Source organism: Condylostylus longicornis, unplaced genomic scaffold (genome assembly GCF_029603195.1).
Source record: "Condylostylus longicornis isolate FDR11 unplaced genomic scaffold, ASM2960319v2 ptg000656l, whole genome shotgun sequence".
Classification (NCBI taxonomy): domain Eukaryota; kingdom Metazoa; phylum Arthropoda; class Insecta; order Diptera; family Dolichopodidae; genus Condylostylus; species Condylostylus longicornis.
In genome coordinates this window covers 15110-31441 of record NW_026578607.1, presented here as the reverse complement: position 1 = coordinate 31441, position 16332 = coordinate 15110, and the positions used below count along the sequence as shown (strand labels likewise).

The following is a 16332-nucleotide window of genomic DNA, read 5'->3' as shown; positions in this document are numbered from 1 at the left end:
GGAATCGACATCTTCAGGCGGCTCAATAACTTTGGAGACGAGACCTGCATCAGGGTGGTTGCATAAAGAAGGTGTCAAACGCTCTCACCTGCCCGCTCAGCTTCATATGCAGTAAACCGACGACATGAAAGGATCCATTCCATGGCTTTGCTTTTCCCGACTGCTCGAGTCAAGCGTTGAGTTCCTCCCATTCCAGGAATGGTTCCCAAATTCAGTTCTGGTTGGCCGAATTTAGCGGTACTGGATGCATAGATAATGTCACACATCATAGCCAATTCACAGCCACCACCAAGAGCGAATCCCTTCACCGAAGCAATCACTGGCTTTCTGATCAACGAACACCAGGAGTTATCTATTCACCTCGATCCCTACTTGATCATTTTCATTTCATCGAATTTCCCCAAGAGATCTTTTGCAATTGCGTCTTCCGTCGATTTGTACTTTTCCATCGCAACGATGTCCGCACCAGCTATTTAAGCGCCGTTGATACTTTCTTTGCCATTCTGCTCACCTGCGAATGCTTTTTCTCCCCCTGCAAGCACAATAGCTCGAACACTTTCATCTTGATCGAGACCCTTCAATGTGGCTAACAATGTGTCGCAAAGTTCTTGGTTCAAAGCGTTCAACTGATTTGGACGGTTCAATCTGATCGAAAGGGGTTTAATAGAATGGGACGCTATTGGGTAGAAGCGTGCAGAGTTCTCTGTACAACGTTGTTCACCTGAGTAACGCAACAGCGCCTTCTAAACGAGAAACCAGCAATACAGAAGCATCTGTAGACATTCTCGCTTTCTGGATGGAAGTTGGAATAAAAGCAAGACGGCGTGAAAAAGATATTAATGGGACCGACAACATGTCAAAGAAAACCTTCCTGCAATTCAGGACTGGTCTGATTGACCACTCAAAGAAGAAAACCAGTCTACTCGGTTTTGTTTGATCGATAGTTCGGAAAAATAGACGTGCACTCACTACTCATCACAAAGATGATGCAACCGTCGCGGTGTCTCTGGGCGAGACACATGCCGTTCCGATGGCAGCGGAGTGTCTGGTCTACATGTCATATTGTTTCTCGCGTAGGTTGAAGTTAAAGGAGTTTTGAATCGTGACACTTTGATTCCTGGCGTCGCTATTCTGAATCCTGATTGCTGTCGTTGACCTTCTAGAAATTCTGTCTCTTTTCGTTTCCTCATATCTTCACTCATTTTCATTTGGAACTCTGAAGATGCATCGTAACACTCAAGCGCTTATATCAGCGAAACTCACCTCGTTCTTGAGCTGAAATTGCTTCCCTTTCTTCTTGTCGCTTATCTGCGAGGGATGATGTTGATTCTTTCAAGTAAAAGAACATTGGGCCCAATTCAGCGAGCCATTGGGGTTCAACAGCAGTGACGTTCTGCATGTACTCTTTTGTTGTCAGAACAACTTCATGGTAGACGATGTATTCAGGAGTAACGCCCGCCCCAAATAGCGATGAACTTGGATGCAAGTGACAAGGAATTGATGTAATGAGATTCACATATTCGCCAATTCCTCGTAATTTTGAAGCATTATGAAAATACCCAGAACAAATTGCCTTGACAACAACAGGATCATAAAATTCAAGCAAATTTCAAAGCTTACTTTTCTAACAACGTCCCAATCAGTTCCCGATGAAATGTGCTCAACTTTCTGCTGCTGCATTATATCTAGAAGCTGAGATCGAACCTCTCGGACTTTCTTCATTGCCTGTTGTGGAAATATTACACAGACGCTATTCTAGCGTGAATCTTACCTTTTGATGAACAAAATGATCGTTGGCCCATTGAGGTGAGCAATTATTGCGCTTCCATTGGAGATACGCATTCAATAGAGTCAAATGGTCTGATTCAGCGACGAAAAACTTCTCACGTGCTGCATCGCTTTCTTCAGTTCGATCCTTAGGACGATAAAAAACTGAAGGAACTGACAGCATGGAGACAATAATCAACACTTCTGCTGCGCATTTTCAATGTTGAAGCCGTAAGAAGCATTTTGCTAAGAGGAGGGTCCAAAGGGAATTGAACCATTTGTGAACCTTGAAGACAAACAATGTTATAAAATTGCTCATTTTCGGCAAGATTACCTGTTTCTGTGAGACTCCCAAGATTATCTAATGCACCCAGGACCCACAATTGATACATTGATGAAAGAATTGTTTCTTGTGGGGGAGGATCCATGAAATCAAATTCGAGTAAATTCTTAACCCCAAGCGACTTAAGCAACAAAACTGTATGGCACAGATTAGTGCGCTGTATTTCTGGAATGTTGTTTTCAAACATCTCAGAAACAAAAGCGCGCTCCGTATACAAGCGATAGCAGACGCCAGGCCCTACAAAATAGAAACCGTCAGACCTCCACCCCAAAATGCGCGCCCTACCTGTTCTCCCTGCTCGACCTGAACGTTGCCGCGCATTTGCTTGCGATATTGGTGTAATTTGCAACGAGTCCATTCCGATTTTAGGATTATAAACTTTTAATTTTGAATACCCACAATCAATAACGTAACGAATACCATCTACTGTCAATGATGTTTCTGCGATATTTGTTGCAACAATCACCTGAAACCAATTAAATCAGATATTTTCACTCTAGATGCTCACCTTGCGGTTGTCACTTCGTTGAAATATTTTAGCCTGCAGATCTGCGGGGAGTGTGGAATAAATCGGCATGACGCTCAATGGAGGAATCTTTTCTCCTAATTTTGCAGCACGATCAGCAAGAAGAAGACAAGTTGCTTCAATGTCTTCCTGCCCAGTCATAAAAATTAAAATGTCTCCCCCTCCGTCGCTGCTTCCCCCGCCGCCCTCAGTGGTTCCTCCAGCAAGAGAGCAATGAATCTGCAAGGCGCGCTGAACAGCTGAATCAACGTAGTCATCGACAGGCGTTCTGACGTACTCCACTCGAACGGGGAAAGTTCGCCCTGGAATGTCAAAAATGGGGACACCAGCCAAAAAAAGCAGAAAATTTTTCTGCATTCATCGTCGCTGATGTCACGATCAGCCGAAAATCATGTCGATGTGCCACAACGCCTCTCAGGATTCCGAAGAGGATATCTGTATTGAGCGATCGTTCATGCGCCTCATCCATAACAATGACAGAATAGCGATCAAGATCAGGATCAATCAGGGATTCACGAAGTAGAATTCCATCGGTCATGTACTGAATGATCGTCTTAGAAGAAGTAACAATCTTCAAATCGTATCGCGTATCCAACTTCATCTCCAAGAACGACTTCCATTTCATCAGCAACACGTTTTGCTACAGAGACTGCAGCAACACGACGGGGTTGAGTGCATCCAATAATCCCACATCGTGTGTATCCGTCTTCATGGAGATATTGCGTTAATTGGGTTGTTTTTCCACTTCCTGTTTGACCGACAACAATCACAATTTGATGGCTTCTCAGAAGAGAGAGAAACTCATCACGAGCTTCATAAATCGGCAACGCGCGTCTTTGTTCTGCGAGAGTCCGATTCCTTGCGAATTCAGAGACCGCTGTGTCTTTCTGTGACGTTAAAAGCTTCGCAAATTGAGACCCTTTCTTATAATTGTTTTTAACATCATCCTCGTCATTCGCAGATGCTGCCTCCACGGCTTCTTGTTCCTCCTGCAGCTCTTCTTTGGTTTTCTCCTTTTGAGCAACCCCCACGATATTTCCCATCGTCGTTCCAGATACTTCCCAAAATCTCTGTCTCATTTTCGTTTTGTCTTCCTCATCTCTGAGATGACGCAAGACAGCGCTGCCTCGCTTCGCTAAGACCGCTAAATCTGAAGTGGGATCCTTTATAACAGAAACGGGATCAATTTGGGTCGTATAAGTAATTCTTCCGTCAAGAAATGGAGGCTTTAACTCTCGAACGAGAACATGAACTGCTGCATCGCTATCAATATCTGCTGTTGGCAATTCATACAGCGACTGCAACGTTGAATCGTCTTTCGAAAGTCCCATCGATGAAGCAGAGAGACCAGACTGTCGAAGCCTATTCATCTCCCATAACTGTTGATCAGCATTTCGGACACTTTCTCGAAGATTTAATTTTTGACGTCGACGCATCGTGTCAAGTTGACCCTGAAGACGCGCAGTCATGAGCAAGTCAAAGTGGCATTTCATGAATGAGATATTTAAGGAGTGCTTTCAATACCTGTCGATACTTTAAATGTTCCTCCTTGTCTGCAAGTGCCAAATCCTCTTCATAACGTCCCTCGTGCTGGAAATAATTGCTCTCCTCAGAATCGTACCATTGACGATCCACATTACGAAGCTCCTCAAAATCAAGCCCAAGCTCTGCTTCATCAAGCATCCGACTGCGCCACTTCGTTTCATCTGTTTCTGCGAAGTCGAGTAAGCGGTCGGTGATATTCGTAAGCGGCGGTCCCGGAGGTGCTTGAAATTGAGAAACATCGTCTCTAACGTCGAGTGGTGACTCCCCGCGTGACTTTATGCAAGGGGTTGGAGCTCGATTTCCACGAAATAAGAGGGGAGTGCAACCTGCCATCGATCGTCTCTGCTCCCAGACGCTATACTACGAAAGGAAATGTCAAAGTTAGCCTATGAAGATCGCGTTGCTCACTTTACAAGAGGAATTCGGGGAGGAATGGTCGGGTGTGCTGCCAGAGTCTGGTGCACGGGTCGATCCAGTTGGATATCTGTTACGACCCGACTGCCTCCGGTCAGGAGGATCTGTTTCGCGGGGACCTTTTTAACGGGGGAGGAGGAAGGAAGTCACCTGCATCCCTACGAACAAACTGTCGAATGGAAGGTTTCGTGCGATCGCGAGATTCAAACTGTGAAACCTCATAACCAGACGTCCTTCTCGCTTTCCGTCGTTCCTCATCGTCTAAAGCATCTGAAGGAGAACGGCTACGGCGCGCTCTGGTCCTTTCAGCCGACATTATGGACGATCAGGATATGATCCTTAAATTTACTGATCAATTTGGGGCGCCTAAAAGGCACATTCAATTTGATCAGGAGCCAAAATTATAACCATATTTTGGTTCCGATTTTTTGAACTGTTCAAAACAATTCTGGTTGAATTGAATTTTGTAAAAACTTAAATTTAAAGCTGGATAGTGTCTTATATTTGCGATTTATAACTATTCTGAGATGTCATTCAGAGATGCTTTGGCTTTTAGGCTAGGAGAGAACATCTCTTCTGTAGAAGGTAAGAATTCGCCTCAACTTCAAATTAGTTTGTTTTTTCTGCAGAATCGGCATTTGAAACTACCCCAAAAAATAGCCCGATGTCAAGAACATCTCAAGCACAGCTATCCGAGCAGCAACCCTTAGCAGATCATAGCCTTAGTGTTGTAACTGGCAAAAGCCAACCTAAACAGTAAGGAGATTTCCACTTTCTCATCTTCTCATGGCGCCTCTCGTAGATGGAAGGGTGGTGCCGATTCTCCCAGGCTACCTGTTGTGTCTCCTCTGAACCATCAGCACTCAACAGAACAAGCATTCAATGACTTTGTTCCGCCTCTCCCCCCAGTCACCGTTAGACGCAGTTTTTATGATGAAGATGATGATCTAGATGACGAGCAGCCTGGCCCTTATGGTGGAATCAAGAAGGCAATGTCGTCGTCATCTTGCTCGACAGCTGCAGGGAGTTCCCCAACGTCAACAGAATCTCGATCCCGCCCAACATCAGCAAGCACGTCAACAGCAACATCCCCCGATCCTCATCGTAGCGCTCAAAGTAGATTGTCTCATCCTCAGACAACAACTGATGATTTCCTAGAAGATGATTATTTGTATTCATCGCGCCAGGGAAGGACGAACTCCGGAGCAGCAGACGATGACTTTAGCGAAGAGGATGAGGAGCTTTCTGGGCTTTTATCCCGCGGATCTGTGCGATCAGCATCGTATTTGGATGGATGGCACCTTACGGTTGATCGCCAAAACGATGATTTGGATGTAAGACTGACGCCTTCTCTCTCACTTATTGCTTGTTTTTTAGTTGTATGTATCGAAGGAAAGACTTCGTGGAGTTAATCGCATCAAGGCCCAATTGTCTCAAATATCGCATGTATTCCGCGAGTTAGCTCATCTCATTAATGAGCAACAGGAGGATCTCGACTTAATTGATTCGAATATTATGAACATTAAAAATTCAACAGGATCTGCTGTAGACGAACTACGAAGAGCAAACATATTGAAACAAAGAGCACGTAGACGGTATGGAATTTTCAAGTGACACAATTAAACTTCTTTTTCAGAAATTTTTTCATGATATTGCTCACGCTCCTTGTTGGCGCTGTGATCATTCTCGTTTACGTTCTACAAAATGGTTCTCCTCCCTCTCCACCAGCCGCCTTGCCGGTTCCTTCATCGGTTGGCTTGCGTGGCTCAATACCCCCATCCTCAATTGCCTGTCCTTGATGAGGTGGTTGCCAGTCATCAAGCTCAAAGCAGCACGATCAAAGATCTTAACGGCGTTAGGCGAGATGCTTCTTAGGAGAGCGAAACTCTATTTTTCGTGTTTTATGTGTCAAAACAAACAAGTTCTCCGTGACTGCTATGGTGCACAAGGCGGTTAGCTTGCAACTACGAAAAACGTCAGAATAACAATCCAAAATTTGAACGGAGCCCGTCGTCTTTTCAGGGTTTGTGATTCGTTATCCCATCGTCTCGTCTTGTGTGGATTAGCGAATGAAAAATCAGCACAAGGGGCAATCAGGAACGGGGAAGTTGAAGTAAGGCAGCGTTCAACAAAATCGTTATCCATTTTTCAGGTGGATGGAAAAATCGTTACGTCCAATGTTCAAGTTCATTCAGAAGCCGTTGTCCGATTTCGGGGTGCCTGAACAATGATAATGATGTCGTGAATGTCTTTTGTAGGTAAAGAGATTCCTATGAACGTTTTCAACGCAATTATGGGGCGTGAGGAAACCTGCCCATGTGATGTGTGAAGCAACTCTCCCGGTAAAGGAATTTAGTTTGTATTCGATGAAGTTGTTTATCCCTCAGAACGTTCCAACTCTTAGGGATTGGATCGAATCCCGAAGTGTTTTACATCAGAAAGAAGATGGGTGAGAGAAAACTGGGGAAGACACTGATTTGAGTCTCGCTAGACGGTTTCCGCTGTTTCTTCCTCCTCACGTTTCCATCGTGGTGAGAAGCTTCGACGTGGCTGTTAATTGCGTCAATTTCAGAGACCCCTGGAGAAACGCCTCGAGGGTTTGGTCTTAATGACGAATGATCCTGAATTCGCTCGAAATCTTGCTGATCCGAAATCAAACATCCAAAGTGTGAGACGCTTGAATTATTGAAGCAAGGCATTTTTTCTCATCAGGTTCATCGAATGAAAGTTATTGGCGCGATGCCAGCAGACTGTTTGAAGAGCATTTGGTGATTTCTATTGCTCATGGTGCAATTATTATTCCCGTTTTAGGAATGGCGCCACCATCAATGGAATCGACTATGGGGCTGTTTGGGTTGAAGTTCTCTCTCGAGGATTTCGAACAGCATGGATTCGACTTCATATAGTTGAGGCACCTCAGCGATGCCTTCACGTATTAATGGATTATTTTCGTTTGAAGGTTCGATGAAGGGTTCGTGCGGTATTTTTCATGATCGATTCTTTGCAGATCGTCAAGTCCAAACGAATTGCATTTGGCCCCATTCGAGTCACAGATCTGGCATCCCACCGGAGATCTTACTCCCTTAGCAATTCCGTCATGCTTTAGGTGGCAGAATCACGTTTTGCTGAATCTAATTTTTTGATTTTCAGAAGGTTCATCCAGAAGCCGAAGGAGGAATTTTGCATTTTACCAACAGAGGGTGAGTGCGGTCTCTTTCAAGGCGTTTCTGAAAATTGTTCTCCTCAGGCACTCTGGCTGACGTTGGAGATGCTTCTTCAATATTTGATGCTTTAAAAAAAACATTCTGCAGCATCACGTATCTCCGACACAAGATCAAAACCAGTTTAGACCATCTGTGAACCATGTGCACGTTAATCAGGGATCTATTAGATTTGTAGTTAGCCACAGTTGAATTGATTTGCCTGAATTGAGTCAACCACAGAATGGGATCCTTTGATCAAACAATTTGTCATGGCCGCGCCTTTTGTTGATTTTTACAAGAGGTTATCAATAAGCCCCAAAGCGACAACAGAACAAATCAAATCGGCATTTTTTAAGCTTGCGAAATCGTGTCATCCCGATATTAATACAACAGGTGGGGACGCAAAATTCAAACAAATTAATGATGCCTATCAAACATTGACGAAGAATCGGAGTGCGTATGACACCCAGTATGCAACGCACTACAAACGACGGCCTTCGTCTACATTCACGTCTCGTGCTTCCAATCCTTCCAATCCTTCCAATACTTCCAATTCTTCCACTTCTCCATTTGAGCAAGCTGGGAGAGCTTCAGCATTTCATTGGGGGGATGTTTGGACGCAGCCAGAGTCAAAGCGCGAGAAACAGAGAAAACCGCGCGCTACAGAAAAACCTCAGACTTCAAAGGAAAAGGAGTTCGATAAACGATTCTTTTGGAGTGATGGTTGCGATGAGTACTGGTACAATCATGACTGTGAAGACTATTTAGACAAAAAGAAAAGCAAAGGAGGGAAACGGCGATTCATAGATGAAGAGGAATTGATTGAACGTGAATTGATGCGACAAGAACGAGAAAGGCGCGGATTTGACGAATACGAATCTGATGATGATGAGGATGAGTTTGAATTCCTGGAATTTGTCACTCGAAGGGGAAGATACGATTCGGAGATGGAGCCATCTGACATCAGGGTACAGAATAAAAATATGAGAAGCAGCCAAACAAAAATATTGGACTAGAATCTTAGAAATAGAATACTGAATTTTTCTTGAATTGTCTTTCAGACTACAAATCGATTGAGTCGAAAAGTTCTGCAACGAATTCGTGAAAATCCCCGATTGTCTGACGTCGGATTATTGAGGAAATTTGGACTCGATCCTCGTTTGTTTGGTCTTGATGAATCCGATTTGCATGATCAAGAGGTGAAAGCAGCGTCAACTGAAAGGAGTGAAGCAGAAAGGAGAGGAAACAAAAAACGTCACTTGGAAAGAGAGATGAAGGAAGACAAAGTGGCATACGATTTTGAGGATGGATGCTTCAAATGGAAGGAGAAGATGAAAAGAAAGAACAAACATCAGGATCATGATTATGATGAAAATTTAGACAGGGAAGAAAATCAACCCCCCCCCTGATGAAACGCCTGATAGCGTTGCAGTTTATACGATCGCTTCCAAGAGAATTGTTCGTAATGCTCGTTATCCTCAACCCCTAATGAGCCGAACTCACAAAGACAATGGTAATCGTGTTGAGGATGGATTCTTTTTGAGTAAAAGTCACGCTCTCAAATGGTACGCAATCAATTCTCTGTTCTCCTCTCATCTCAGTTCTCAGGCTGAAGTCGGAGGGGGACCCTAGCCGCATTTATGGAGTATTTAAGAATGGTTCTCTTGTGTCAAATTACACGAATCTAAACGCACAGATCAAACAACAGGATCATCAATGGGAAGTTTGCTCGAGTGAAGGAATTTAATTTTCGCTCTTTTTGGATTTTCTTCCGCTTGCAGTTTTGAGAAAACAGCAACCAAGCAATTTTCCAATAAACACTATTGTGGTTGAGCTTGATTCATTGGATTTTCAGGAGCTTTTTGCCACTAAAATGAGAGTCCAGAGTCAGAGTCAGAGTCCAACCAGAACCTAAGTACCTGTTTCCAAATCCTCTCCTTCATCTGCGACCGCTTCAGTGTTGGATTCTGCATCAGATAACAAAATCAACTCAGAACTCCAGCCACACGACGCTTGCCTCTGATTTCAACTTATTGATCCATTCTTCCTCATATGCGTTATAGGCCTGATAGAAACAAGTTTGTTGTGTTCTTGAGTTCAACACCATCACCATACCCGCTTTCATTCGTTTTGTTGGAAATCGATCCGCGTCGTCTGGATTCAACTGATCAACAAATTCTGCAACACTTGATGCTGCAACATATTCTTGTCCTTTCTCTCTAGCAATTCTCTCTTCTTCTGCTCTAAGTCGATTTGGATTCGCCAGTTTGAACACATCCTGCCGCAGAGAACAGATACGATCAAACAAACCAATAAACACCTCACGTCAGCAGCTTCTTGTTCTGCTTCTTCTTCTTTTTTTCTCATTGTCGCTGCAAAGAGCGCCCTCTGCTGAATCTGAGATCTTGTTAGTTTCGCTGGAGCTTCACTGGCCTAACGCGGATCTATTAAATTCATATTTTCTCAAACTCTCACCTTCTTGTGTGAAACAAATTGAGCTTCCTCTTTGTCTGCCAAGGCTTTCAATTCTGCTTTCTTCTGGGCTTTTTCTTGTAGCTTTGCAGCTTGGTCCTCCTGACGAACATGGTTGCGTCAATCATGAAGTCAGACGCTTCTCACTTTTTTGGAAAACACAGCTTCCGTCACTTCATCCTTCCATTTAGCATCTTCGGCACGCTTGCGTTCATTCTCTCTTTGTTCCTCTTTCACGGCTGCCTTTTTCTGCCGCGACTCAACAGCTTTAGAGTGTCCCGCTCCCCAATTCGGCATCTCGATTCAACCAGGCAAGTCAGACCTGGTAGGGTCTCCTAGAAAACTGGTGAACAATTCCTTTTAATAATGAGCGACAGCAACGCTTGTGACGTTGAGCGTCTTCAATATGCCTCCCCAGCTCTCTCGTCTATTGCGTCGTCAATCAGCAATTTTGATCATATCCCCTGCCTGCAGCAACACCCTGAGGCCCCCGCTCCTCGTCTCAGAAGCGATTCTGGACCACCAACTCAATACTCCCTCTTCATGTCATTCTTCACTGCGAAAGCACACCGCGCCCCAAAATCTCATCCCATGGTGATTGTTGTGATGTGTTTCACTCTGGCAACCCACTTTCCCCCGCACTGTCATTATCCGCTGCAACTGCTGTTGCCACCGCATCTCCCGAAGATCATTTAGCACTTCTCCACGAATTAGCCAATTGGGAAGATGAAGAGCCACCCCAACGATGGAAATCAATGAGGAGATTGCTCATTGATATGTGCAGTGATGGTTGCCTGATGAACTATTGTTTAGCGGCTTGGTTTTTGGGACAATGTCTCTTCTTCCTTGTCACGACACAGCTGGCACGGCTCTTAAGCTTCTTCGATTTCTTTTGTTCGTTTACCGTTATCATACGAGCCAGTGTGATTCGGCCTTCTTGGAGCATTGATCGTAGTACAGTTATCGATTTACTTTGTCTCTCAATTATACGGATAATTTGTGTAAATGTTTGTTTCTGGAATCGAAGAAAGGCTGGAATTTGGGTTGAAATTCTAATGGGAGTTGTTTCGAGTGCTTCACTGATTGTCGCCGTCGTCAAATTCTTCTTCCAAACTGATGCAGTGGTGGTTTCGTTCATCGCGGTAAATCGGGCCGTCTTCTTATCCCACACTCTGTTGTTTTTCAGCTCCAATGTCTGCTCATTATTGCTGAGTGGGTGGCTCTCTGGACATCTGAAAGCCGAAGAAGAAAGCGCGCTTTATATTCCCGTGAACGGCGGCTCGTTGCTGCAGTGCATCGCCCTGATGATCCTCACCTGCCATTGTTGAGTCGCCTGCTAACACGAGCCTCAAATTCTTCAACATGTTACGTCCCAATTGATGATGATGAGAAAGGAGCGTGTGGCCAACAGTTGAATCCAACAAACAATTGCGAGCATTGGATCAAAAATCTTCCCAATAGACTTCCATCTTGCAACGCAGCTTTGACAGAGTTGGTTGTTCCTCCATATCCCGCTCCGCTTTCTTACTTTTCAAACAATACTGTTGAAGGCGCTCGACTCCTTGGTTGGAACGCCGATTCTCCTCCATTTTTGAATGAAGCTCAATTTATCAAAATCGGGGGAGTCAGTCTTCGATATCTTGAATGTTTTTTTGTAGCCATTTACAACCCTAAGCTTCACTCTTTGTTTTCGTAGCTTCTATTCCACGTTTCCATACATGAAGCTTTCAGCAGTCAACACTCTGAAAGCATCCCTTCTTCGTCTTTCCCCCCGTCGGCTTTGTTCGTTTTATTCCACCCATTTGGATCGTGGCTCTTCACTTGGAAGCGCTTAGCGCCCCTCTTGTCCCAGATTGGATCTTCGGGTTCACGAGTTATTTCTTTCGATCGATGCGGATTTGGATTCACGGAGCGTCCCTGGCCTGGAACGACTGTTGTTCTCAACAACATTGAGGTATTGAATCCTGCAATGTTCCCATCTGGTCATTCTTCTTTAGTACGACCCCTATTCTGATGAATTTTCGGTCGCTGTATCACTCGCTCTAGCTGACCACTTTGCATCTCATGCCGCTTTGCCTGTTTATATCGTTTCAAGTGGAAGTGCTTGCGGAATTGCACTTCGATGTCTGGAGCATCGACCCGATCTCATCAAGGGTGTGCTTCTCGTCTCTCCAGCTCCATGTCTTGGGGAGGCTGGAATGACGAAATTCATACGCACTATTGTTCGAACCTCTATTGGACGTTCTCTCTCATTATCGCTCATTAAATCAGAATTAGGGGAATTCTTTTTAAAGCGCGGATGGTCAAATCCATCGAAACTGACTGATGAGAGCAAGCTGGCTTATCAACTTCCATCGGCACACCCAAGATACTTTGAAGCCTTATCAGAAATTGTTTCCAAGGTACTTGCTTTTTATTAGTGATTAATTCAATTTCTCTGTATTTCAGACTCCAAATTCCAAGCTTGCTGTTCGAGATTCGTCGATTCTCGTCGTTTCAGCAACAGACGATAGAATTGTTTCTGGAAAAGATCGGCGCCGCTTGATTGCAGGATTCAGAAAGGACCCATCGGTGAGTCTCTGGCTTTCCCTGGTAGAGTGCCTCTGGTTCAGAATTCTGTAGCGACGGTTTCAGTGAAGAGTGGGCATTTAATACAAGAAGAAAACCCAGAAGCTCTGCTTGACTGTTTTAGGTGAATGATTGGCTGAACGATGGTTCTTCACTTTCCCTATTGCAGATCGTTTTTGTCTAGATAGTGTGAACCGCCTTTTGTCCTGAAATAATTGGATTTTGTGCCTTTTTGTTGAGTCTAAACTTATGTCGCAGAGTTTCTCTGAAAGATACAGAAGTTGGTTGGAATGGGGACGCGAAATGTCCACCGTAGGTCGCTAATTGAATTCCTTTGTAGAATGTCTGATTTCAGTTTTTCTCAACGTACCTGACGGAGGTTGACTTCTTCCCAGCTTCCTGCTACAATCGTTGTTTGACCTCCGCAAAGCACTTTGCGGGAAAGGATGAATCCATTGTGTGGGAAGCACGGGAATTCTGCAAAATGGGGTGCGATTTTCCGGATTTAAAAACCAAGTGAGCGAAATCATGTGGGACATCCAATTTGCGAGATGTTTGTGTTGATTTAGGTCAGAGTGCTACAAAAGCTGCCATGTGACGTGCAGAGAGTCTCAAGGTGAAAGCGTAGGAATTTCTCTTATTGATGGAAGAGACTGAATTCATCGCAGGCTGGACTGTCGCGTTTGGCGTCTGAAACCATTTCAAAATATGGTGGAGACAAGAAGATGATTAGAACATGTTTGGACCTTTGCACTCAAGGATGTGGATTTAGAAAGCATCCTCTTGATCAATAGCCTGAGAACAGAAAGCTCTTTCTATTCAACTGCTTTCTTCAAGTTTGATCTTCCTGTTGATTTATTGGTTTTTATCACCAGAGCACTTCTTGAAATAAAAGCCTCTTACACAAGAAATCATCAAATTTTATTTCGAAATTCTACTTCTTCCGGCTGTCAGCCCTAGAGCCTTCAAAAATTGCTGATAGCTCTTTCGAACTTTCAGACAGGAATTGGAGTAGTTTTCAACTAGCAATAATGGCACATCCGCAAGGCGTCACGTGTAGCCACACTGCCCCTCCCGCAAGGATACTGATATATGACGAACGATCTCCTCTGGTTAACTCAGCATCTTCAATAAATTGGGGAGATGCTCATGCGATGCAGCAGACGTGCCAGAGATCCTGAAAGACGTATTGTTGCACTGAGGGACCAATGAGATTGAGAACGGCTAGAAAGCGCTAGAGCATTCGCGCCGTCTGTGGTGTATTGGAATGCCGCTAGCTGAGCGTCGTTCAGTTCAGTTTAACAGTACACTCGCGTCGCTTCTCTCAGCCTCAGTACCTAGTCCTATCTCATTAAATCAGTAAGTCCAACAACACGGATTTGTCATTTCTTTGCAGCCACGTTACGCATCACGCTCACGACCATCATCATCGAATTATTTCTTTCTACGTGGTTTTTTTGGCTTCGCCTGAAGCATGCGCCCCAATCACCCTGCATGGTACAAACAAGCAACATTGGCATTCTCAACACGAACTTGCTATAAGAACGCAGCGCATCCGCGACTTACGCATTTTCTTTGAGGCTAGAGGCAGCTAATTGAACCTGCGTGCCCCACACCTAATTACAAGTGTGCACCCACTAAACTACAGTCAGCACGTACTCTCGACTACGTAAAATGGAGCATCCACGTTCCAATGACCACTTTGACATTGAAGGCGAGGGAACACCACCCCCTTCAAATTCCTCGAACGAGCCTGGCTCATCTACTGACGTCACGGCCAACGAAGCAACGCCAACTCCTGCTTCGCGCGCCGTCTTCGTCGTCTCATGCTTTCCTACACGTCCGGCCACAAACTCGCCATTTCCCGTCGCACGCATCCACGCATGCAGCGAAATCAAGCTGAAGAAGCCCGTTCCCCACGATACTAGACCGCACACCAATCTTTGGGTGACTATCTATAGTCAACAATTCCACATCAGTCTGTCCGAATATACATTTCCGTGAAGCTCGACAGACACCTCTGTGTTTGAACTTCGCGCTTTTCTTGATTGAAATGATCAGTATGATGCTTCACTCTGAAGAACATCTTCTAAAAGCTTCGGAACCCGTTAGTTGTTCTTCTGCCAATGAAATCCATCTGTCAACCTAATTTTTAAGTTTTAGTTTATTCATCTATCGCTCTTGCTTCTGTATCAACGTCTCATTAATAGGCATGTGCAAGTGTGGACTCTTCAGATTATTTCCAGCACGTCCACAAACTTGATTCCAAGCCGCATTTCAGGCCTCAGCACTGCTTCCCATCAAGCCAATCACTCCTTGAATGGCGACACAACGCGTTTTCCCCGCTTCAATCTGCGAGACCAATTTCAAACAGTGCCTCCCGATCAAGTTCAAATGGTGAGTCGATTTGTCTCTCTGCTTCACGCGTTTTTCGCAGGATTTCGTCAAGAACAGTTTCTGGGTCCGCAAGACTCGTTCAAACTCTACCCGCCGCCTGTCTTGAGAGAACAGTTCCGCTCTCAAGCAGAAGACACGCTAAAACGACTTCAAGCTGCGAAGGAATTCCAGGTGAGACAAACAAGCTGAAAGAAGCAATCGCAATGAATCAATTCTAACAGGACGAAAAATCTCAAGGAGAGATTTTATCAAGCGCCTCAACGCGCGATGAAGTAACTACAAGTGCGACTGAATCAAAAGAGATTTTTGTTTGATGCAGAATGAAGACGGGAATTTGGATGATGAGCAGGAAAAAGGTAAAGGTATCGGTGACTCATTTGGAGAAGTTTTGTTCAGCAGGATCGTCGCTTGCGTTGAGTGCTGCCAGTCTGGATCGCCGACTATACGACGCTAAGGGCGGATTGAGCTTACTGCATGGGGCAGTTGTTGTTGATACGAAAGGAATGCTGGGAGCTTGGAACGGATTTGGCTGGACAGAAAAAAGACCACGCCCCGGTTGGGACATCATGAAAATTGCATACGCACCAGTAAGAACATTGAGTTCGATGTTGATGTTCGTCTTGCAGGATAACAGGTTCTGGTCGCTTAGCAGTGATGGTCGTCTTGCTCGACTGACGAAAAAAGGGTGGAGAGTTCTTGGAAATCTGGGACACAGATCGTTGACTGACTTCTGTTTCGATAAGGATGATCAACTCTGGGGTTGTCTTCCAACATGTGAGAGACAAACACAAGTTCCATTTGATTTGATTCACTCAGGGGGGGATCGCTAAGTGGACAGGATACACATGGGAAGTTGTATTGGGAAGGTACAGAAAGGTTATTGGAATTACTGTAAGTTAACAATTATCGACGATCAATCTATTTGATTGAATCAGATGGATAGAAAGAACGAGATTTACGCTCTTAACTCAACACGGGAACTTGGAAAATGGAACGCAGAAGGGAAAAAATGGGATTCGAAGGTAATGCATCTGATATCGACTTGTTATCAAGTGGAATGCTTCAGCCCCTTCCACAAGGACTAAGACCAGAAGCCA

The 16332-nt window shown here is 44.6% G+C and overlaps 3 protein-coding genes and 1 non-coding gene across 4 annotated transcripts; 1 reads left to right on the top strand and 3 right to left on the bottom strand.

Moving 5' to 3' along the window:
- Nucleotides 1-968: 968 nt before the first annotated feature.
- On the bottom strand, nucleotides 969-4911 carry LOC129617831 (uncharacterized). The gene is given in 12 exon segments (XM_055532883.1): nucleotides 969-1216; nucleotides 1264-1573; nucleotides 1621-1725; nucleotides 1772-1984; nucleotides 1986-2053; nucleotides 2102-2347; nucleotides 2396-2576; nucleotides 2619-2963; nucleotides 2965-3201; nucleotides 3203-4087; nucleotides 4161-4541; nucleotides 4762-4911. Coding segments are annotated over 12 exon segments (3369 nt in total).
- A 3156-nt stretch (nucleotides 4912-8067) lies between these two features.
- Nucleotides 8068-9207, top strand: LOC129617830 (uncharacterized). Its single transcript, XM_055532882.1, has 2 exons — nucleotides 8068-8766; nucleotides 8860-9207. Exons 1-2 carry the CDS (start codon nucleotides 8068-8070, stop codon nucleotides 9205-9207), a joined length of 1047 nt encoding a protein of 348 aa, XP_055388857.1.
- A 411-nt stretch (nucleotides 9208-9618) lies between these two features.
- LOC129617829 (coiled-coil domain-containing protein 124) lies at nucleotides 9619-10567 on the bottom strand. The gene is made up of 6 exons (XM_055532881.1): nucleotides 10418-10567; nucleotides 10274-10369; nucleotides 10124-10231; nucleotides 9816-10076; nucleotides 9718-9765; nucleotides 9619-9666 (listed from the first exon to the last, which is right to left on the bottom strand). Exons 1-6 carry the CDS (start codon nucleotides 10565-10567, stop codon nucleotides 9619-9621), a joined length of 711 nt encoding a protein of 236 aa, XP_055388856.1.
- A 3225-nt stretch (nucleotides 10568-13792) lies between these two features.
- Nucleotides 13793-13922, bottom strand: LOC129617832 (U4 spliceosomal RNA). The gene has a single exon (XR_008697736.1). It is a non-coding gene; the product is annotated as a U4 spliceosomal RNA (small nuclear RNA).
- Between the last annotated feature and the right edge of the window lie 2410 nt (nucleotides 13923-16332).

Bases quoted from the DNA above. Each gene is read 5' to 3' on its own strand.
- LOC129617830 (XM_055532882.1), top strand. From the start codon at position 8,068: ATGGCCGCGCCTTTTGTTGATTTTTACAAGAGGTTATCAATAAGCCCC. The intron at 8,767-8,859 runs GTACAGAATAAA...ATTGTCTTTCAG, and splicing joins TGGAGCCATCTGACATCAGG to ACTACAAATCGATTGAGTCG.
- LOC129617829 (XM_055532881.1), bottom strand. From the start codon at position 10,567: ATGCCGAATTGGGGAGCGGGACACTCTAAAGCTGTTGAGTCGCGGCAG. The intron at 10,232-10,273 runs GTGAGAGTTTGA...GATCCGCGTTAG, and splicing joins AATTTGTTTCACACAAGAAG to GCCAGTGAAGCTCCAGCGAA. The intron at 9,766-9,815 runs GCAAGCGTCGTG...TATCTGATGCAG, and splicing joins TCAATAAGTTGAAATCAGAG to AATCCAACACTGAAGCGGTC.